This window comes from Colius striatus, chromosome 10 (genome assembly GCF_028858725.1).
Source record: "Colius striatus isolate bColStr4 chromosome 10, bColStr4.1.hap1, whole genome shotgun sequence".
NCBI classification, from domain to species: Eukaryota; Metazoa; Chordata; class Aves; order Coliiformes; family Coliidae; genus Colius; species Colius striatus.
Genome location: NC_084768.1, coordinates 1,979,105 through 1,998,741, shown reverse-complemented (window position 1 = coordinate 1,998,741; position 19,637 = coordinate 1,979,105). Strand labels below are relative to the sequence as shown.

General features: G+C 45.0%; 2 protein-coding genes and 1 non-coding gene across 5 annotated transcripts in view; 2 read left to right on the top strand and 1 right to left on the bottom strand.

Annotated features, from left to right (window-relative positions):
- Positions 1-406, bottom strand: part of SLC44A5 (solute carrier family 44 member 5) — a 74,572-nt gene extending 74,166 nt beyond the window's left edge. The window contains exon 1 of the mRNA XM_062003466.1: positions 179-406. Coding sequence (XP_061859450.1) covers positions 179-215 — 37 coding nt within the window. The 5' untranslated portion in view covers positions 216-406. The remainder of the gene's footprint in view (positions 1-178) is intronic.
- Positions 407-7,017: 6,611 nt separating this feature from the next.
- RABGGTB (Rab geranylgeranyltransferase subunit beta) lies at positions 7,018-16,498 on the top strand. Of its 3 annotated transcripts, none has more exons than XM_062003810.1 (9): positions 7,018-7,081; positions 7,888-7,995; positions 8,559-8,756; positions 10,011-10,116; positions 11,615-11,667; positions 11,799-11,909; positions 13,848-13,973; positions 14,720-14,869; positions 15,529-16,498. In XM_062003810.1, exons 1-9 carry the CDS (start codon positions 7,079-7,081, stop codon positions 15,667-15,669), a joined length of 996 nt encoding a protein of 331 aa, XP_061859794.1. In that variant the 5' UTR covers positions 7,018-7,078; the 3' UTR covers positions 15,670-16,498. The 3 variants fall into 3 exon arrangements, with proteins under 3 accessions (XP_061859794.1, XP_061859795.1, XP_061859796.1); XM_062003811.1 differs by having other exon boundaries at positions 7,054-7,085; XM_062003812.1 differs by lacking the exon at positions 7,018-7,081 and adding an exon at positions 7,518-7,804.
- Positions 9,056-9,141, top strand: LOC133626320 (small nucleolar RNA SNORD45). Its single transcript, XR_009819408.1, has one exon. It is a non-coding gene; the product is annotated as a small nucleolar RNA SNORD45 (small nucleolar RNA).
- Positions 16,499-19,637: the final 3,139 nt, after the last annotated feature.

Here is a 19,637-nt window from a genome sequence, read left to right as displayed (position 1 = left end):
GGGGTGCCTACGCCCACCCCTGCCCCCGGCATCCGCGGAGGGAAACAAACTCTCGCCGCCGCCGCTGCACACGCTGGATCCGCAACGTAAACAGGCCGGAGCGAGACAGAGGCGGCGGCTGCTCTCCCCCGCTGGCGCCGGCGCCCGCCCCGCCTTGCCCCCGCGCCCGGCCGCTCACCGTAAAGATGCGTGGAAGCTTCTCCCTTCCTCGCCATCGTCTCGCGGTGCCCTCCGCGCCGGCAGAGCCAGGGCCCGGCGCCGCCGCCCGCCGCTCAGCGCGCTCTTTGTTGCCGTGAAGGCATGAGAGGCGGCAGCGGCAGGACAACCCTCCCGCACCGCTCCGCTCCGCGCCGCCCGGCCGCGGCTGCTCGTAGCGCGCCCCCCGCGCTGACCCGCCCGTCCCGTCGGCTCCGCGGCCGACGCGTGCGCCGAGCCCGCGGGGGCGGTGCCGAGGCGCGCGGGGGGGCGCGGGCAGCGGGGGCGCGCCAGGGGCCGCAGGACGGCCGCCGCCGGACCGCGCGCCCCCGCCCCGACCGCTCCGGCTGTACCGGCCACAGCTCCGGCAGCTGCTGGCAGCGGGCGCCGTACCTGCTGGGGCCCGCTGCGGCGAGGTGTCCGTCCTCGCCCCTGCGCCGGAGGGACGCCTGGCCGCGGAGCGCTGGTCGGTCCCCCGCGACGCGTGACGGCCGGTAACCGGACCGGCTCCGGCGGAGGCTGCGGGCGCCCGCGCTGCCGTCAAGGTAGAAAGGCGCTCTCCTTCCGCGCCCGTTGCCCTGAGCCTAGTGGTGTTGCCGCTGGTAGGAAGCGGATAGCCGGCCCTGGGGCCGCATGCTGCCCGCGCGGGCCCCGCCGGCCCCGGCAGCGCCCTCGGGCAGCGCCGCCCGCCGCGGCCCCGGAGCTGTCCGGCCGCCCGTGCTGAGCTCCCGCCGTGGGGAGGACGCTCTCGCCCACGCGAGGAGAGCTCAGGAGTTCACGGGGGCTGACAACGAAGCACGTAGGTGTGCTCACGAAGAGCTGCGTTCTCCATCACCTTCTGACCGGGAGGAATTTTAACACTCAGTTTTGGTTTTGGGTTGGGTACACTTTTGTGAGTCGGCCAAAAACCAGGTTCAGTCCTGACAAATACAGACTCTGGTCATAAACTTTCCTTCCGTTGTCATCCACCTCCCGGTGTTTCATCTGAATGCAGCAATGGCAACTTAAATTAGTCTGATTGCTGAGATTCTTTTTCAATCTCGATGGCCTAGATCATCACTGCAGCAAAAGGACGCTACATACAAATGCCACACTGCTACTTATCCATTAGTTTGTTGTTAGGGAAACATCACCAAGCCAAACACACAGAACATTTTATATTGAAAAAATGTTGAAGTAACTCTATGTAATTCTTTACAGAAATGCACCTGTAGGGCATCGTTACATTTTTACCCATGAACAACTTGAGGGAAAGGTGCATTCCAAGGCTTGCAAATAAGGATATCCTTTCAAAAATCACCTGAAGACCCTCAGAAGTACACGATTGGTTTATTTATGAGTGAATCAATATGCATAGACCATGGAAGTTGTTGCTGTGCTTGTATTGAAACAAACCAACTGTTTATGCACTAGAGACAGTGAGGATATGTGTCTCCTCTACGGTTAGCGGAGGAGGTTTTGCGTGGGCTCATTGTAAGAAAACGACATCAAGCATATATAGCACCTTCTCCATCCTCCCAGAGGTATCAATTCAGGACAATTTACTTTCATAATCACCAAATTTCACATCTTGCCTTTTGTCTGCTAGTAGTGGAAGGACTGGGGGAACTTATGGCCTTGGCATTAAAGTTTGAGGATTTATTTGTTATTTCAAAGTGAGTAGTTGCTTCCTCGAGTTACCCTATTTCATCAGAATACTGCCGCAACAGAGATTTATGTATTCTGAGCACCACTGATGGTCTGCAAAGTTAGTGAAAGTTCTTCCTTAAACCTAGTCCCTTGATGCTCCTAAGCCACTTTCCTGGTCTGACGATCCGTAGTGGGTTTGAGGTCTGGGGAGAAGGTAGGGGTGAGGTGGCAGCATTTCCATTCTGATTGTTCATAAATCAAACTAATCGTCCCAAGCATGAACATGTTTTGCCCCTGATGATAATTTCTGAGTGATCTCCATGTGAGTCTCCCTATCTAGACCTGTGAGTCTTTCATTCCATTTTCTCTCCCTTGTCCAGCTTAGAAGAGGCAGTGAGACACCAGCTTTGGTGAGCACCCTACATTCAACGGCTTTGTTGCTGTTACATTTGCCTGTAAAGTTTGTGTCTCCGTATTTTGTTTATGGCTTCCCACTTTTTCTGTTATCCCATTTGACAAGACCTTTCATCAGAGGATCTTACTGAAATAAACATCCCTCATCAATTGGTGTGACTAACCATGTTTGTATCTCATCACCTTTACCATTTTCCAGTCAGGTCTGCGTCTCTTTATGTTCTTATTTATCACAGAGTCATAGAATCATAGAATGGTAGGGGTTGGAAGGCACGTTTAGAGATTATCTATTCCCCGACAAAGCATCGTCTGCGCTGTGCTTCCATCGGTCCCCGCGCCCCCTGCTGGCCCCGCGCCCCGGAGCTGCTGCGGCACCGCGGGGCCCGCCACGGACACCCGCACCTCGCGGGAAAAGGCTTGTCGCTGGCTTTTGGTTCCGGGATCTTGCTGCGAGTGTCAGATGCGTTGAAGAGATGCCTTCTTTGCAGCCGGGCATTTGTCAGTGTACGACTCTACGAGGAGAAGCGCACCCAAGGACGGAGCTCGGAGGTGCATTCCGCTGCGTCCCCGTGCGGGGATGTCGCGGTTTCATCCCGGGCAGCCCCTCGTTCACTCCCCGCCCTCCCCAGTGCGGGAAAAGAAGTAAAACTCGTGCGTTGAGATAACAGCCGTTTGCTGACTACAATGAATAACAGAACAACAGCAATAATGAAATCTGTAACAACTGTAATGAAAACGAATATAATAAAAAGAGAGAGAGTGAAAACGCAAGAAAAGGACACTTCACTGACTTTCTGAGTCTCCAGAAAGTCGTACAGGCCAACATTATTACAAAATGCAACTGCATGTTTCTAATTTGTTCTCAAGCTCTGTCCCTTCCCTTTCTTTATAGGTCGTGTCAGATAGTCCCATAAATGTATCTCAGTATGTTTTTATGACATTAAGGAAAAAAAAATATTTGATGGGTTTACATATAGTAGTCAAATTAAAAGCCTCCAGTTTGACCAGTTTCAGGCAACTGCCTTCCCAGGCTGCACCCACATGCACGGTTTAGTTCAGGTCAGAAGTGTGGTTTTGAGGTGAACTGTTCCCACTTACTGTGCCTCGATTCACAGAGAGATTTCAAAGCGGGTGAACTGAAATTTGCATGAAATTGACTTTAAGACATGATCTAGGAGTACACCAAAAGTGCTCCAGCTGCTTATCACGGGGTATTCTGTCCAGCTCAAAGCAAAAACCCTACAAAATTCTTCTCAGGTCCTGAATCCAACCATTCCACTCTATAAATCCAACAGTATAGGTCTGTGTTACTTCCTAATGTCAACATTCCCCCAGTGTACTGATTTATTCAGTTTCTCAGGCCTAGGGATGTCCTCAATCCCAGGCTAAGCTGTCTCTTTGCCTCGGTGCAAAAAGGGCTTATTTGCTTACTGAAGGGTTATGGATCCTAATCTCGAAGAGAGCTAGAAGTACTATCTCAATTCTGAGCACTGTAGTATTTAAATCCCTTCCTGCATCCTGCAAATATGCTTAGTGTCTAACATCTTTACAGGTGCTTGGGCTCCTGACTAAATCAGGTGGAGCTGCTTGTTACCTCTGAGAGTCAGAGGTAACCTGACTCAGTTACCTGTATGTCAGTTACCTCTGACCAATGACACCAGCTTTTTGTTCAGATTCTGAGCTCATCTATCCATCTTTGGGATTTTGGGGGGTGTGTGTAGAACACATGTAGTAAAATCCATGCTCTATTCTAAAACTTTTAAAACATTGAAATGAGACTAATATATTTCCTTATATATCATCACAAGGATTGTTGTGATGAACAATCAACTGAGGAATACAAAGATACTATGTGTGCACAAACCCTGCAAATAATAGACAAATAATATATGACCAGGAAAAGGACTGCTCAGTAATTAAAATGGCATTCAGAAACATGACCTAAGGAACAGAACCTTATATGAAGTGGAACACACAATGCATACTTGAGTGCTCATATTTAAAAGCCCAACAACCATACGATATGGTGGTATGGTGTACTTGAGATTGTACTGAGAATGGGAAGAACATCCACAAGTCTTCATGAAATACATAAGTAACAGAAAGATACAAATTATGCTTATGCCTTTTACTCAGGTGCCTTTAAAGCACGGGGAAAAAAAATCCACTGATTTTGGAGTGAAAAATCAGCAGCCTATGCACAAAGTCCAAGCTGCTTCCCTGCCTCCATTAGATAAACCACTGGATTCCTGCCAGCATAAAGCCTATACAAGGTTACAATCAGCTTCTTTAATTCAGTTAATGTATGTGCCAAAATAACACCTGTTAGATGGCCAGCTTCCTACTGAAGTGTTTCTTTGGTTTTAAGTATAAAATCAATACTTTGTTACTTTCAGAAGCAAAACAAGCAATTGAGAACCAAGCATACCAAGTTAATAGTGATACTAAAAATATCTGGAACACCTTAGTTTGAACTGTTATGCAAGAATGAAATATTGTCCAAAATCCAACTTCCAGAAAAGTGCTTTGTTTGTCATTAAAATTTCATACAAAAAAAGGTTATTCATAGATAAATAAAAGTAGCTACTTGTCTTGAAAAGGTTATTTTGATTAAATAATACTGCTTTACAACAGTGAAGCAATAATATTCAAGAGAGTACACTTAATGCCTTGCAGATAATTTACACAATCAATGCTTCAACATACAGCTAGAATTCAGTGCACTGATAAGCACATTTTACCTATCTACACATCTGTATTGAAGCCTAGCTGAGAGGGAGCTCATTTTCCCCAGAGACGCCCTCATAGTGTCTTGTGTGGGTAGCTAGAAAGGTGTTGGTAATAGACCAGAGTTTTGGCCACTGCTGAGCTCTGCTGCCACAGCACCAAGGCTGTCTCTCCATTCCTCTGCACACCAGCAGACTGGAAGTTGTCAAGATCTTGGGAGGGGCCAGGGCCAGGACAGCTGACCCAAACTGGCCAACAGGATATTCTATACCGTATGATGTCTACACAGCAATAAAAGCTAAGAGAAAGGAGAAGGAAGGGGGTGCACTCTTTGTTTATGACATTACTCTTTCAGTGCAGCCACTGCACACACTGAAACTCTGCTTTCCATCTCTGCTGATGGGACATGGAGCATAAATGTTTTGTTCTTCAGTCTTTCGTTGCAGAACCTTTGTTTTTGGTTTACTAAACTGCCTTTTATCTTGACCCACATGGAGAGAAGTGCTAGACCAACATGGTGGGCACCTGACAATCAGCCAAGGCCAACCCACCATCACACCACTATGGTATCTCAAAGTAAAAGTGGTATTGTTGTTCACATTTGTATGAAAATCAAATGTCAAAAGCCTGGCTGTGCCAGCAGCTTGTACCCCTTTGCCATGAAAAAAGCGTGGTTGGTTTTTATCAATGTTGATTGTGGAATCACGTACATTGTATTTTCTGTAAGTTATCCGGTGGCTGAAATATCTTAATAGCTGCCCTTCAGTTCTTATGCTGCTCTCCACAGCAGCTGAATAGCCTGTCCAATTCAGCACTGAAGCCCTGGATTGCAATCTTCTGTGTGTTCTGAGATACTATTGGATAATATTTAAATATTATCCAATAGTAGCAATAATGTCTTGAGAGTCTGTGGCCTTTTGCACTGTTACACTCAAGCAAGTCAACGTTCAATTAGGATGATTCAAGTGAAAGTCTGTAGCTTTTTGTTATGAATGACTTAAATCATGTTTACTTCAAATCTAGTATATAATACAATCATAGAATCATGGAATGGTGGGGGTTGGAAGGGACCTTTAGAGATCATCCAGTCCAACCCCCCTGCAGAAGCAGAGTCACCTGGATCAGGTCACATAGGAACATGTCCAGGTGGGTCTTGAAGACCTCCAAGGAAGGAGCCTCCACAATCCCTCTGGGCAGCCTGTGCCAGGGCTCCCTCACTGAAACACTGAAACAGTTTTTTCTTATGTTTAAATAGAACTTCTTGTGTTCCAGCTTCATCCCATCACCCCTTGTCCTGTTGCTGGCTGCTATAGAAAAGAGGGATGTCCCAACCTCCTGATACCCACCCTTTAGATATGTATAAATGTTAATAAGATCCCCCCTCAGTCTCCTCTTCTCCAGACTAAACAGCCCCAGGTCCCGCAGCCTTTCCTCATATGAAAGATGCTCCATTCCCCTGATCATCTTGGTGGCCCTGCACTGGCCTCTCTCCAGCACTTCCCTGTCCCCCTTGAGCTGAGGAGCCCAGAACTGGACACAGGACTCCAGATGAGGCCTCACCAGGGCAGAGTAGAGGGGGAGCAGAACCTCCCTCGCCCTGCTGCCCACACTCTTCTTGATGCATCCCAGGCTGCCATTGGCTTCTTGCCCACGAGGGCACATTGCTGGCTCATGTCTAGTTTATTATATATATCCTTTCAACCAGTGCAGACACTTAACTCTGTTTGCAACAAGAACACGTGAGAAGGAATTGCTATGGATTGCTTTATTTAACCTCACCTCGTTTAAGATACCCTGTGTTTGCGGTCAACCTGCACGGCTTCGTGCACACACAGGGCTGGAGAGCGGCCCCTGCGCGGGCCCGCCGCGGCTGTCCGGGCTCCGCGCAGCACCGGCTCCGTTCAGGCCGCACGGCAACAGACGGCCCCGCAGCGGCGGCTCCTGCCGGCCGCGGGCCCCGTAGCAGGCCGCACACGCAGCACCGGCCCGCGGCCCCGCCGTGAGCTCGCAGCCGCTACCGGGCAGCTTCGTGGGCAGCTAAAGCGAGGCCCCGGCGGGGGCCACGCTGCGCTCCGCCCCGCAGGGTGACGCTCCTTCCGGCGAGGTGACGACCATGGTGGGTACGGCGCGCCGCGCCGGGGACCGGGTCTGGTGCGGCGGGGCCCGGCGGGGCCCGGCGGCGGCTGTGCGCGGCGGCGGCTGTGCGCGGCGGCGGCGGCTGTGCGCGGCGGCGGCTGTGCCCGGCGGCGGCTGTGCGCGGCGGCGGCTGTGCGCGGCGGCGGCTGTGCCCGGCGGCGGCTGTGCGCGGCGGCGGCTGTGCCCGGCGGCGGCTGTGCGCGGCGGCGGCGGCTGTGCGCGGCGGCGGCTGTGCGCGGCGGCGGCTGTGCGCGGCGGCGGCTGTGCCCGGCGGCGGCTGTGCGCGGCGGCGGCTGTGCCCGGCGGCGGCTGTGCGCGGCGGCGGCGGCTGTGCGCGGCGGCGGCTGTGCGCGGCGGCGGCTGTGCGCGGCGGGCCGCGGCGATGGCCCCGCGGGCCCTCGGCACTCCGGCTGCACAACGGGCAGGGACGGTGGAGGGTCGGCGAGGGCGCGGCCGGCGGAGGCTGCGCTGAGCGCGGGCTGTCGGGGACCGCGGCCGGCCGCAGCCTCTGCGCGCCGGAACCGCTCCCGTTTCCTCCTTCGATTGTAGTTTATTTCTCGCGGGTTGGAGATTTTTCTCAGCTTTATTGAGAGATGTCGATCTCAGCTTTTGTCCGGGAAGGATTTAAGCGGAGTGAAGGGTGCCGACCGAACCTGACCCGTGTTCAAAGTCGGCAAACGGCTGTCTGCTCCCAGTTACTGCCGTGAGCGCTGCCTGAATTATAGCCAGGCGCTAAAACCTCTTGAACTGGCAGTAAAACTGACATTTTGTTGGCACTTTTCACAGGGGACACCACAAAAGGATGTTGTGATAAAGCCTGACGCCCCAAGCACGTTACTTTCAGAGAAACATGCAGACTATATAGCCTCGTATGGAACAAAGAAAGATGATTACGTAGGTATTGATTTGTTTCAGTACAGCTGTGGGTTTATTAGCAGTAACAATAACCCTTACCTACTTACTCAGAATTAAGGGTTAGATGCTAATTTTTTTCTTGGCGAGCAGTCCAAAGTGTAAAAGAAATCCATCTGTTAATTTCCCTAGAGCTGTGATGAATTTTGGTATGTGTGATCTGAGTGTTTGTTTGAAGATTATCAGTACTCTGAGACCTAAGAAATTAACCACTTGCTTCTTCACCGCGTAGAAGACACAAGGAGTATAGCTGCATTTACACATTGCTGTTTTGATGGGACAACACACAGGGCACTGCTTTATGCTTACTAGGCTTGATAAACACTCCAGCTAGCAGCAGTTTTATGTCTTTGTGTACATATCTTTGTGTATCCAGAGATGCGTAACATGCAGGGTATTTGCGAGTGCATGGTACCTAATAAGTAGTTAATGGGATGAAAGACAGTTGACACAATGCAAACTGTGGATGTTAGCTAATGTATTTTCATTGCTCTGTATTGGTGATGTGCCTATCTGATCAAGAACTAAAATCATGCACTACTTAGGAATACTGTATGTCGGAGTATTTGAGGATGAGTGGTGTTTACTGGGGGCTGACAGCAATGGATCTCATGGGGCAGCTGCATCGAATGAACAAAGAAGAGATTCTGGCATTCATCAAGTCATGTCAACATGAATGTGGTGGAATAAGTGCCAGCATAGGTCATGATCCTCATCTTCTGTACACTCTCAGTGCTGTCCAGGTAAATGTAAAGGGTAATTTTAGGAAAAATGAAACACGTTTGCTGTGAATGGTTTTGGTGATTGCACGTTTCCTTACAAACCAGGTACTGTTGGATGCCACAGGCAAAAGCTAGTTCAGTACCTTATTAAGGAAAAATTAGAATCTGATGGACAAAACTTTAGGATGTAAGTGTACTATTTCCTAAAAAATTGTCAGCTCTGGGAATGTTGTGCTTTTAGTGATCAATCACGGATTTTAATTACCATTTAATTAAGGATTTGAAACCCTTAGGTAGGACAGAAAAATGCTATTTTCTTGGGTCAGTGATGAGTGTTGGCAAGTATTGTCTGCTCTAAAGTTGATATTTATCACCACCTTAGCTCTAGAATTACTCCTGAGTCCTCTGAGAACCAGGAAACCAAAGTTTCTGTAGGCTGTGACATTTGAGCTTTTCCCAGCTGTCCAGTCAAACTCCATTCACAAATTCTAATTCAGGATAAGATTAGAGATGTTAGGTCTTAAATAAGTATTTGATTTTACTGGGAGAAATTTTCATGTTAACTGAAATATACAATTTTTACATGTACAAACATCTGAAGGGTGGGTGTCAGGAGGCTGGGGCAGCACTTTATTTGATAGTAGCTAGCAACAGGACAAGGGGTGATGGGATGAAGCTGGAACACAAAAAGCTCCATTTAAATATAAGAAAAAACTACTTTACTGTGAGGGTGAGGGAGCCCTCGAACTGCCCAGAGGGGTTGTGGAGGCTCCTTCCTTGGAGGTCTTCAAGACCTGCCTGGACATGTTCTTATGCGACCTGATCTAGGTGACCCTGCTTCTGCAGGGGGGTTGGTCTGGATGATCTCTAAAGGTAACTTCGAACCCCTACCGTTCTATGATTCTATGAATGCAGCCCTAGATGGGTGAAGCTGAAAAGTGCTAGCAAGTGGTGATGTAAAATGTTTGTGGTAAACTTAACCATCATGTCTTAATGAGCAAGCATGTTCTTAGCAAACTTAACACCATTTAGCCCTATCTACATATCCAGTATGTTTCAAGGGTCATGTCACATCTTCCTTTGATCACAATTAATAGCAATTTTACTAGATTTGCTTTCTAAGGAGCGGGTACGATGATATATTTATATATATATTTATTTTAATAAACCTTACCAGATATTATTCACAGTCAATGAAATAAAACCTTTTGTGAATCTAGGATTTTTTTAAGACTTTTTTTTGCCTGTGTTTAACTGTGTCATTTTTTTTTCCAGATTCTTATCTTATATGATAGCCTCCATGTTGTTGATGTAAATAAAATTGTTGAGTATATACAGAACTTGCAACAAGAAGATGGATCATTTTCTGGAGACAAATGGGGTAATTTTTAGATCTTTACAGCTCAGTGACTTGGTTGACATGTGTAAGTCTGTGAACTTAAAGTTTCCTTGGATGGTCTTTATGGTTATGCATTGTACATGAACACTTACTTTCTGAGCTATGAAAAAGGAGATTTTGAGGAGGACAGGGTTTGTGCTTGATTCCTTTAATAAATAAACTTCAGTTCAGTTCTTATATTAAAAATCCATTGTCCATGTCTTGAAGAAGAAAACTTTTGGGCATTTGTATCTTGGCAGTACTTTGATACGCTAGATAACGCTGTTCCATCAGGAATGTTTTATGCTTGCTATTTAATGTCAGCCAGTGGTGATCTTTATCTGTGTCAGCTATGAATGGACTTTTAACTCTATGGGAGTAAGAACTGGTTTTGGTACTCATGAACTTCTGTTAGTACTGATTTTGTTTCTGCACATGAGTTCTTTATGAACAAAGCTGGTATTTCTAAGCTGTAACGTAAGTAGTCACTCCAGAAATACTTATCCCACGGAACACATTTTAGTAAAAGCTCTTACCTATCACTCATGTCATTATTCTGGGTAAGTTCAGCAATCAAGATCATGGCATTATATGTATGCTACTGTGAAGGCAGCTGTTATGCTCTGTGTTGAAATGGTTCACAGCTTGCTGCATACTTATCCAAGTACTGAAACAGTGTACCGACTGCACACTGGTTTTGCATTATTTCTGAAGGGTGGTTATGGCACAGCTGCAGGAGTGTGATACCTGACATGCAGAGCAGCACATCTTTTTATATGTTTCAGCTTGCAGCTTTCTTAAAAAGACAAGTCTTGGATCAGTTTGACCAAAACAAATTAATGTTTGCAACTGGGTTCAGTTTTAAATTTTGACTTCAATTATTAATGGTTCGGAGTTTGTGCCAGGAGAGTTACATTGGTATGAACTTGCCAAGCAGTCATTCTACCACAGGTGTAGTGATCTTGCTTTAGCTTCCAGATCAAAGTAAGCAAAAGAAAACTTGCATCAGGTTTTCTCTAAAGCCAAACATAGCTTCTACCTCTGTCTGAATTTAAGGGAGATCGAGAGTTGCATTCTGAGTATTTTTGAGTCCACTGCTCTGCAGTTACCTAGTGGACCACTAGAGATAAACTAAAATTACATAGTTACGTGTAAATTACCACTGGTTTAATTGATTTTGGTATATATCTGGCTATACAGTACCACAAAGATAATTTGTAAACACGATATTTACTGTACATAGTAAACACAGATCACTTGAGTTGTAATTTACACTTTCTAAATGACTGAGGAAATAATTCATGGACTGGTAAAGAAAACAATATGGAGGCAGGTTTTGGCTGATTTTTGTTGTTCAGTGTAAAACCTAGTATCTTAACGTTTTCTTTCATATTTTCAGAGTATATGTAAAAATACACTTGTGTTTCAGCATACATGTAAATGTATTTCATGTTTTTGTTGTTGTAAATAAAAATGCTCTTCCCCACCCCCTCCATTTTAGGAGAAATAGATACAAGGTTCTCCTTCTGTGCTGCAGCAACTCTTGCACTCCTGGTAAGTCCTAAATCATTACCTATACAAGTACAGAATCTGCCTATACAAGTAGAGTACTAATACTGCTGAAGTTTCTGTAGTTATGAGCTTGGTAGAATGTAAAGTGCATGAGTTGCTTTTCTGACTTGCAGGGAAGGCTGGATGCTATTGATGTGGGGAAAGCAGTAGAGTTTGTTTTGTCCTGTATGAATTTTGATGGAGGATTTGGTTGTAGACCAGGTTCCGAGTCGCATGCAGGACAGGTGAGTTTTTCTTTGTATGGAAATGTGTTAAATTAGCATGCATCACACACTGCTTTTAAATGTATCTTTACAACATAAATCAGTTATGTAAGTTGCTGTACTTTTGTTTTCCAAATGCCTGACTCTAGTACCCTAGTTGAAATAAATGAACAAATAAGTAGGTAAATCTGGAAAGATGAGCAGAGCCTCGAGAGGTTGTAGTCTGGGCAAAACCCAAAAGATCGTAAGAGAACACCTTCCAGGACAGTATTTCAGTGTTCACACAGTGGTGTTGGACTAGTTGGCATGAGGATTTGTAGAAAGTTTGCAGTGGGTATTAATGGAGGTATTGGACAAAGTCTATCACTGTGCCTGTCACAAATGGTAATGAGACATAAAGGTCAATTATGTGATATGTTTGATGTATATCAATGTATATTTGGGTGATGAACCCAAATGAAAATGAGACACAAGCCTTTTAAGGGAAGACTCACTTGCTTTTTTTGAGTAAAGTCAGTTTCAAGCTAAGATGCTGAACTCAGGAACATTTACCATGTTTTTTTGTAGTCACTAAAGAGTGTTTTACTTGTTATAGTGAATTCTGAAAAATGCTTAGTAAGATCTGCTTGAGAAGAGAAGGCAGTAGTGTAATTGGAACAAATGAAGGGATATCTTAAGGAAAAGCATCTCAGTGACTTCTTGCCATAGAAAATTTACGTAAAAGCTACCTTTCCTGCTTTGATTTTTGCCATGGAAGGGATTATTGCACTTTAGCTGAATTCATGAGTATCAACCAACTTTTAATAAGATATGTTCATGCTGTTGCAATCATGTGTTTTGCACAATTGTGGTGAGCAATGCCATAGCCAGGGTTCACCGTGGCACAGGAAAGCACCTGAGGTATTTGGCTGAGGAGAAAGTGGTGCTTTTTTCCGTGCCTTACACTACTTTCTTTAATTTGTGCAAAAAAATAATTTAACCTAGCACATGTATCTTATCTCAGGAGTTGATCTGTGCTAGCATTGCCCATACAGCCTAAATGGCTGGACGATGTTCTAGTGGTCAAGGAAGTCAGATTAAGTAGCCAAACCCACTGTTAGCAGCCGGCATTTCCTGTGAGGATTAGATCTGCGTTGCACATTCACATGCGCCTAAAACGCTGTAACGGGCAGCTCCGTCACCTACACCCCAGTTCACTCGTGGGCAGGCACATCCCTGCTCGATCTGTGCTTGTGTTGGCTTATGTTGGTTTTCTGATGTCGTTCTGGGGACGTGCTTTATTAGGAAAAGGCTCCTACAAGCGTGTTTCAATCGAAGTCGAGGCTGGTTTCTTAGTGACCGCATGACGTGACTGGAGTCCACTGTTGTGTAAAAGTTGACTCCCAGGAAAAGATACACAGGGATTAATCAATGCACGTGTATTACATGGCACATTGAAGGGAAGCCTGAGGTGACTAGATTTGTGATTGCCAGGGTAGTTAATGATGACTGTTAACCTGTTACTGCTGGAGAATTCATTTGCTCTTTTATTTGCTCTCTGCAGTCCTTAGGGTAAGAGACACATGCAGAATGAAACCACAGGCTGCATGCAAAGTTTTCCTGAAGGCCATATCCAACTTAGAGAAATCCATTTGAGCACTCTGGCTTGAGAGTTTGTGTTTTTAAAATAAAACTGTTTGGCTCTGCCTGATCTCATAGGACCTTTCCCCAAACCTTGCATTAGTGTCTTCCATTAGTAAAATGCTACTGTTATATAATTATGTTGTGTAACTGGTCCTTTTATACAAAAGCAATTGTAACAGTAACATACTTTTCTAATGGAAAGGTAAAACTCATTGAAACTAGAAGTTGAAATGTGTGCTTATTGTGTTTGCATGACTGTATTCCTGCTTTGAGATCTTCCTGCTAAACTGTACTCATCTCTTAAACACACAAAAAAATTTATGTCTGTAATTTTAGATCTATTGTTGCACAGGATTTCTGGCTATCACAGACCAGTTGCATCAAATAAATGTGGACTTGCTTGGTTGGTGGCTTTGTGAACGGCAGTTGCCCTCTGGAGGTCTCAACGGACGCCCAGAGAAGGTATTAGATGGCTGCTGTTGTTTTTTCAAACCTCAGTAGAGGTTATGTTTTTTTTAAAACTGAACTAATTGTAGAAGATATCAGGACTTCTACGAAATAGTTAGTAAACTTTTCAAGGGAGTCGGGGCTTCATTTTGATTCCTTGTTCTGTCACTAAGAGTTGTCATCGCAGCCCTTGGCTATGCTTAGTTTGAGCCCTCAGTTTGGGAAGGTACACATACTGAACCAGTACCCTGTTAAATCACAGCTTCAGGATTTCCTGACATTAGGAACGATCTCTTCTGTAGGATCTGCATGAAAATTACTGGTTTACTGGATGTAGATCCTGGTGCAGTGATGTTCCACAGCACACTGGGAAATTGTGTAACCTAGAATAATTTCCCCTGGTAATCAACAGATGGGGTTTGTGTTTTTTTAAATGAAGCTAGTTGATATGGAGCTCTTTGTACATACTCCTGAAAAAGGCACTGTGCTTTTTTTAGCCTTTCCCACAGAAGGTGAAGATGGCTTCAAAATCATGTTCTTGTGGTTTTGTTCCTTGGAGAAAGGAAGAGGTTTGAAAAAGAGACTTTCCTTTCCTAAAAGGGAAGTCCTCTGTAAAGAGACTGCACCCAGGAACCTTTTTCTCCTTTACCCCAAGGAAACTTTGCAACAGTGTTACAACAACACACCAAGTATTTGCAGAATCGCTTGCAACATCAAGTCTAAAACAAAATGAAATAACAATCTCCTTCTCTGCTTGCCAGCTACCTGATGTGTGTTACTCTTGGTGGGTGCTAGCATCTCTGAAGATGATCGGCAGGTTACATTGGATTGACAGCGAGAAACTGCGCTGTTTTATTTTGGCTTGCCAGGATGAGGAGACTGGAGGATTTGCTGACAGACCAGGGGACATGGTAAATAATCCTCAGTGAAATAAAGTTAACTGAAAACATCAACTGAAGAAGCAAGTTTTCTTGTTTGAATGTTCAACGCATGTGTACGCATTTTGCAAAGCCTGTGGTTTACTTGGACAGAGTAGCGTAGAGCTGCTTTTGAAGGCGTGCTTGAGGAGCACATATTGCACTCGCACGGTAGGATCCCCCACTGAAGTCAGTTGTCTTTCCTTACAAATTCTGGTTTGGTTCCCATTACACATAACATAGAGGTTGTTTTTCACAAGACCACCTGGGAGAGCTCTGTAAAAAATACTGTGTTTCATGGCAGTTTTTTGGGGCTATGTGGGTTTTTAGGGGGTAAAATGATAGGCAAGCTGGAGTGCAGCACCAGTTAAGTAGTCTTCAGCTCTTGGTGGCTTTTCCTGCTCTAAGTCAGTCGTAAGTTTATTAAAATGCTCACATGCTAACTTTTGCTCTGTGCCAGCCCAGTCACTAAATAAATCCTCTCACTGGCATTTTCCTAGATGAAGGAGAAAGAAGCTTTTGTGATTACATTTTGAAGAGCCACAGAGTTTTGTGGTTCTCTTGCTAGCAAACGAAAGCTTCATCACAAACAAATGAGAAGCTGATTGACTTTTGGAATCAAACACAAAACTAACTTTCTTTCTTTCTCCCAGGTGGATCCATTTCACACCCTATTTGGAATTGCTGGACTATCTTTATTAGGAGAAGAACAAATTAAGGCTGTCAACCCTGTCTTTTGTATGCCAGAAGATGTCCTTCAAAGAATAAACGTACAGCCTGAGCTCATAAGCTAAGTTTCATAGAAGCAAAAGCTTGATATGCCCAGTTGCGTTGGTTTTGCTGATTTAAGTCATGCCATCTCTGAAACTGTTAGCATATTCTTCTTGGAGATATGTTTACATTGCAAAAGTAAAGCAATAGCTTTGCCGTGGGCTTTGTCACTTTGTAAACTGTATCATAACGGGTTGGCTCCAATAATCTGAGTGTAACATGTTCTTTGATTGTATATAAAAGATGTAGAAACATTTCTAATCTGTACTTAAATATATGGGCATTTTTGGTCTTTTTCTTGGAATATTCAAGTCAAGGCAGTCATGTGAGTGCTTAATGTTTATATTCCTGTGGTATCAACTATACTAGCATCTGTCTTTATACAAGTGTATTTTAACGGTGGATCACACAAAGCACTTTAAAAGAATGTTAAAAGGAACCCAACCAAATCTTACTTCAGGCATTCACTTAATTCCACACACTCCTGTGTTCTTCCCTTTCGCATTTGCCACCACTTTTATTTACCAAGGAACAACCTTTGTCTTCTCATAGTAATTGATACCAATGAAAACAAAACTTACAGTTCCATTAACTATGTCTTCATTTACTGATTAATCCCTTAGACAACATTTCACTGATATTTGACATAGAGCATTCCCTGAGTATGTGTAGTGAAACTGCTAACATAAGGCATTCCAGAGAAGGTCTTCAGAGGACAGTGACTTGTAACTGAATACAGAGCTGATTGTAAATTTGTTGCTGGCTTGAAGTCTTGCTTTCATAGCTTTTAAGACAATAATTGCCACCACCTGATTATGATGTAATCCAGAATAAAATTAACCTTGGAAAATACTCGTCCTCTGAAGGGTGAAGTCCTCTTTGTCTTCACAGAAGCCCTAAAATTGCTTCTTAACTTACATTCCACACACCCTGTCTGAGACTGAATTTTATTCAGGTTGAAATATACAGTAAAAGGTAGTCATGAAGGGAAGGAAGTCTTTGGTAGGAAAAGAAGGTCTAAAGTTGTTTCCAACACAGTTTTAAAAGCCAGATGGTTATTATCCAGCCTATCGATTTTTAGTAGAGAGTAAGCCAGAACTGGACAAAGTAACTTGTTGGTAGACCTCTACTTGCAGAAGATTTTAAAGAGAAAATGTCTGTTTGAATGCTCAAGTATTTCTAATGAATTTTCTAAGCCTTCTCTCGAGGCTTTTAGATAAAAGGTAAAAACCCCTGGTCTTTTTTAGCTGTCTAGTTGCCTAATGAATTCTTTGGTCAAAGCCTGGAATTAATTTATTTTTCAAGATTTGGAAACTAGTTGCAGTGTGCTTTGTGCTGAGTGCAAGGGAATGAGAGTACTGTTCAGGTTTCACCTAACTGTGACATTGAAAATAAAAAATCATTTTTTCTCATTCCAGGTTTTCTTTGCAAGTGCCACTTCTTTTCATCTAAGGAACTCTGTTTGGTATATAGAGGTTTGCCATTTTTTCCATGTTGTCTAGGCAAAACAGAATCTCCTTTAGAATTTAGTACAGACTGAGACACCCTGGGAATTAATTTGTGGGCGATACCGTGTGACAAGCAGAATACTTCACTGTAGGTTGAAATCCTCTTAATGTTATTGGACTTTTTCTCTGAAGGAGACAGAGCCCAGACGGTGGGGATCAATGGCACAGAGTCGAGTTGGAGGCCTGTGGCCAGTGGAGTTCCACTGGGGCCAGTCTGGTTCAACATCTTCATCAAACACCTGGATGAGGAGACAGAGGGACCCTCAGCAAGTTCCCTGCTGGCACCAAACTGGGAGCACTGGCTGATTCCCCAGAGGCTGTGCTGCCATTCAGCGGGATCTCGACCGGCTGGAGAGTTGGGCAGAGAGGAACCTCATGAGGATCAACAAGGACAAGGGCAGAGTCCTGCAGCTGGGAAGGAACAACCCCATGCACCAGGACAGGCTGGGGATGGCTTGCTGGAGAGCAGCTCTGCAGAGAGAGACCTGGGAGTCCTGATTGATAATAAGCTAAATATGAGCCAGCAATGTGCCCTCGTGGGCAAGAAGCCAATGGCAGCCTGGGGGCAGCAAGAAGAGTGTGGGCAGCAGGGCGAGGGAGGTTCTTCTCCGCCTCTACTCTGCCCTGGTGAGGCCTCATCTGGAGTCCTGTGTCCAGTTCTGGGCTCCTCAGCTCAAGAGGGACAGGGAACTGCTGGAGAGAGTCCAGCACAGGGCCACCAAGATGATCAAGGGTATAGAACATCTTTTATACGAGGAAAGGCTGCGGGAATTGGGGCTGTTTAGTCTGGAGAAGAGGAGATTGAAGGGTGATCTTATTAACATTTATCTAAAGGGTGGGTGTCAGGAGGTTGGGACATCCCTCTTTTCTATAGTAGCTAGTAACAGGACAAGGGGTGATGGGATGAAGCTGGAACACAAAAAGTTCCACTTAAACATAAGAAAAAACTATTTCACCGTGAGGGTGAGGGAGCCCTGGCACAGGCTGCCCAGAGGGGTTGTGGAGGCTCCTTTCTTGGAGGTCTTCAAGCCCCGTCTGGACACATTCCTATGTGACCTGATCTAGGTGACCCTGCTTCTGTAGGGGGGTTGGACTGGATGATCTCTAAATGTCCCTTCCAACCCCCACCATTCTATGATTCTAAGGAGGTCTGGCCAACTTTGATTTGTAAGTCAGCTGTGATTTGTAAAGATCTTGTGTAGGTTAAAAAAGGAATGAGGATGTGCACAAACTAAAAATTCAAGAATATTCTTCCATTCTTGAAATCATTTATTTTGTTAAACATTGCATTTGTAGAAAGACAGTTATCACCATTTTCCTTACATTCTGTTAACTGTACTGGGAAACAAAAACAGTTGCCCGGTGTGTCTTCTAAAGACTGAGGTAGTTGTGATGCAGAATACATTGTTACCATCTACCTCTATTTTGTTAAAACTACTGATAAAGATTCTTTTTTCCTGGGCTTATGTAGTTAGAAACTGCAGAAATTAATCTACTGTTCTCAGTCTTCAGTTACAGGATCTTTATTAAAGACTCTCAGAAGTTTGTGTGTTCATAACTGTTTCCCCTTGAAAATCTGTATATGGAAATATCCTGACATCTTAGTCTTTGAGCTCAATTACTGTAGTGCAGCCAAAGTTGGTAAGCAATACATTTTGCAAGATGCTGTGTGTCAATTTGTGAAAGAATAATTAATGTACATCAATTTGCATGTCTGTAGATGTCTAAAAGAAAACCTGTGTGGGAGAAACCAACAGCCATTCTCTGTTAACTTCTAGGAACACAGTTAAGTCCAGAGATATGTGCTTTACTGCTGAAAGATGCTTTCTTTCAGTTTTGTTGGGACAGCTTGTTTAGGTGAATTCAACCTTATGATTCGTAACTATAAGAAAGGAAGGAAGGCAGAAGATGGTCGTTCCTTTTGTTTCTGCTTGTTGTACATTTGGATTTCTGTCAGAGAAGAGTAGGTCAAACACCAGCTTCAGGAGTCTGAATGCGTCAGGAAAACTCTTGTAGGAGTTGAAATGCAGGACAGTGGCAAAACCTGGCATTGGCACCTGCTCTCTTCCATCCTTTGCAGTGAAGCGGGAGTTTCCGGTGCTCTAATTGTTAAGGCTGTCTGATGACGTTCAGTGCTTGTTGTGAACTAGGAGGATGTGAGCAGTGCCTTACAGATGACAGCTGAGGAGTGGCAACTCACAGAATTTCTATAGCCATCATACTAAATGGTCTATGAGTTGTGGCTTAATAAGGCTTCAGCCTGGAGTGGTTTATAATGCCAGTATTTTAAATTCCAGAGACAAAATGTTGTCCGGTCAAAATATTAATTGCAGCAGTTTTAGTGGTCTCTAAAGGTCCCTTCCAACCCCTACCATTCTATGATTCTATGAAAGCAGGGTTACTGCGTTCAAAAATGTGAATAGAAGGACACGTGTTCAACAAGGGCAAGTGCAGAATCCCGCACCTGGGGACAAACAGCCCCT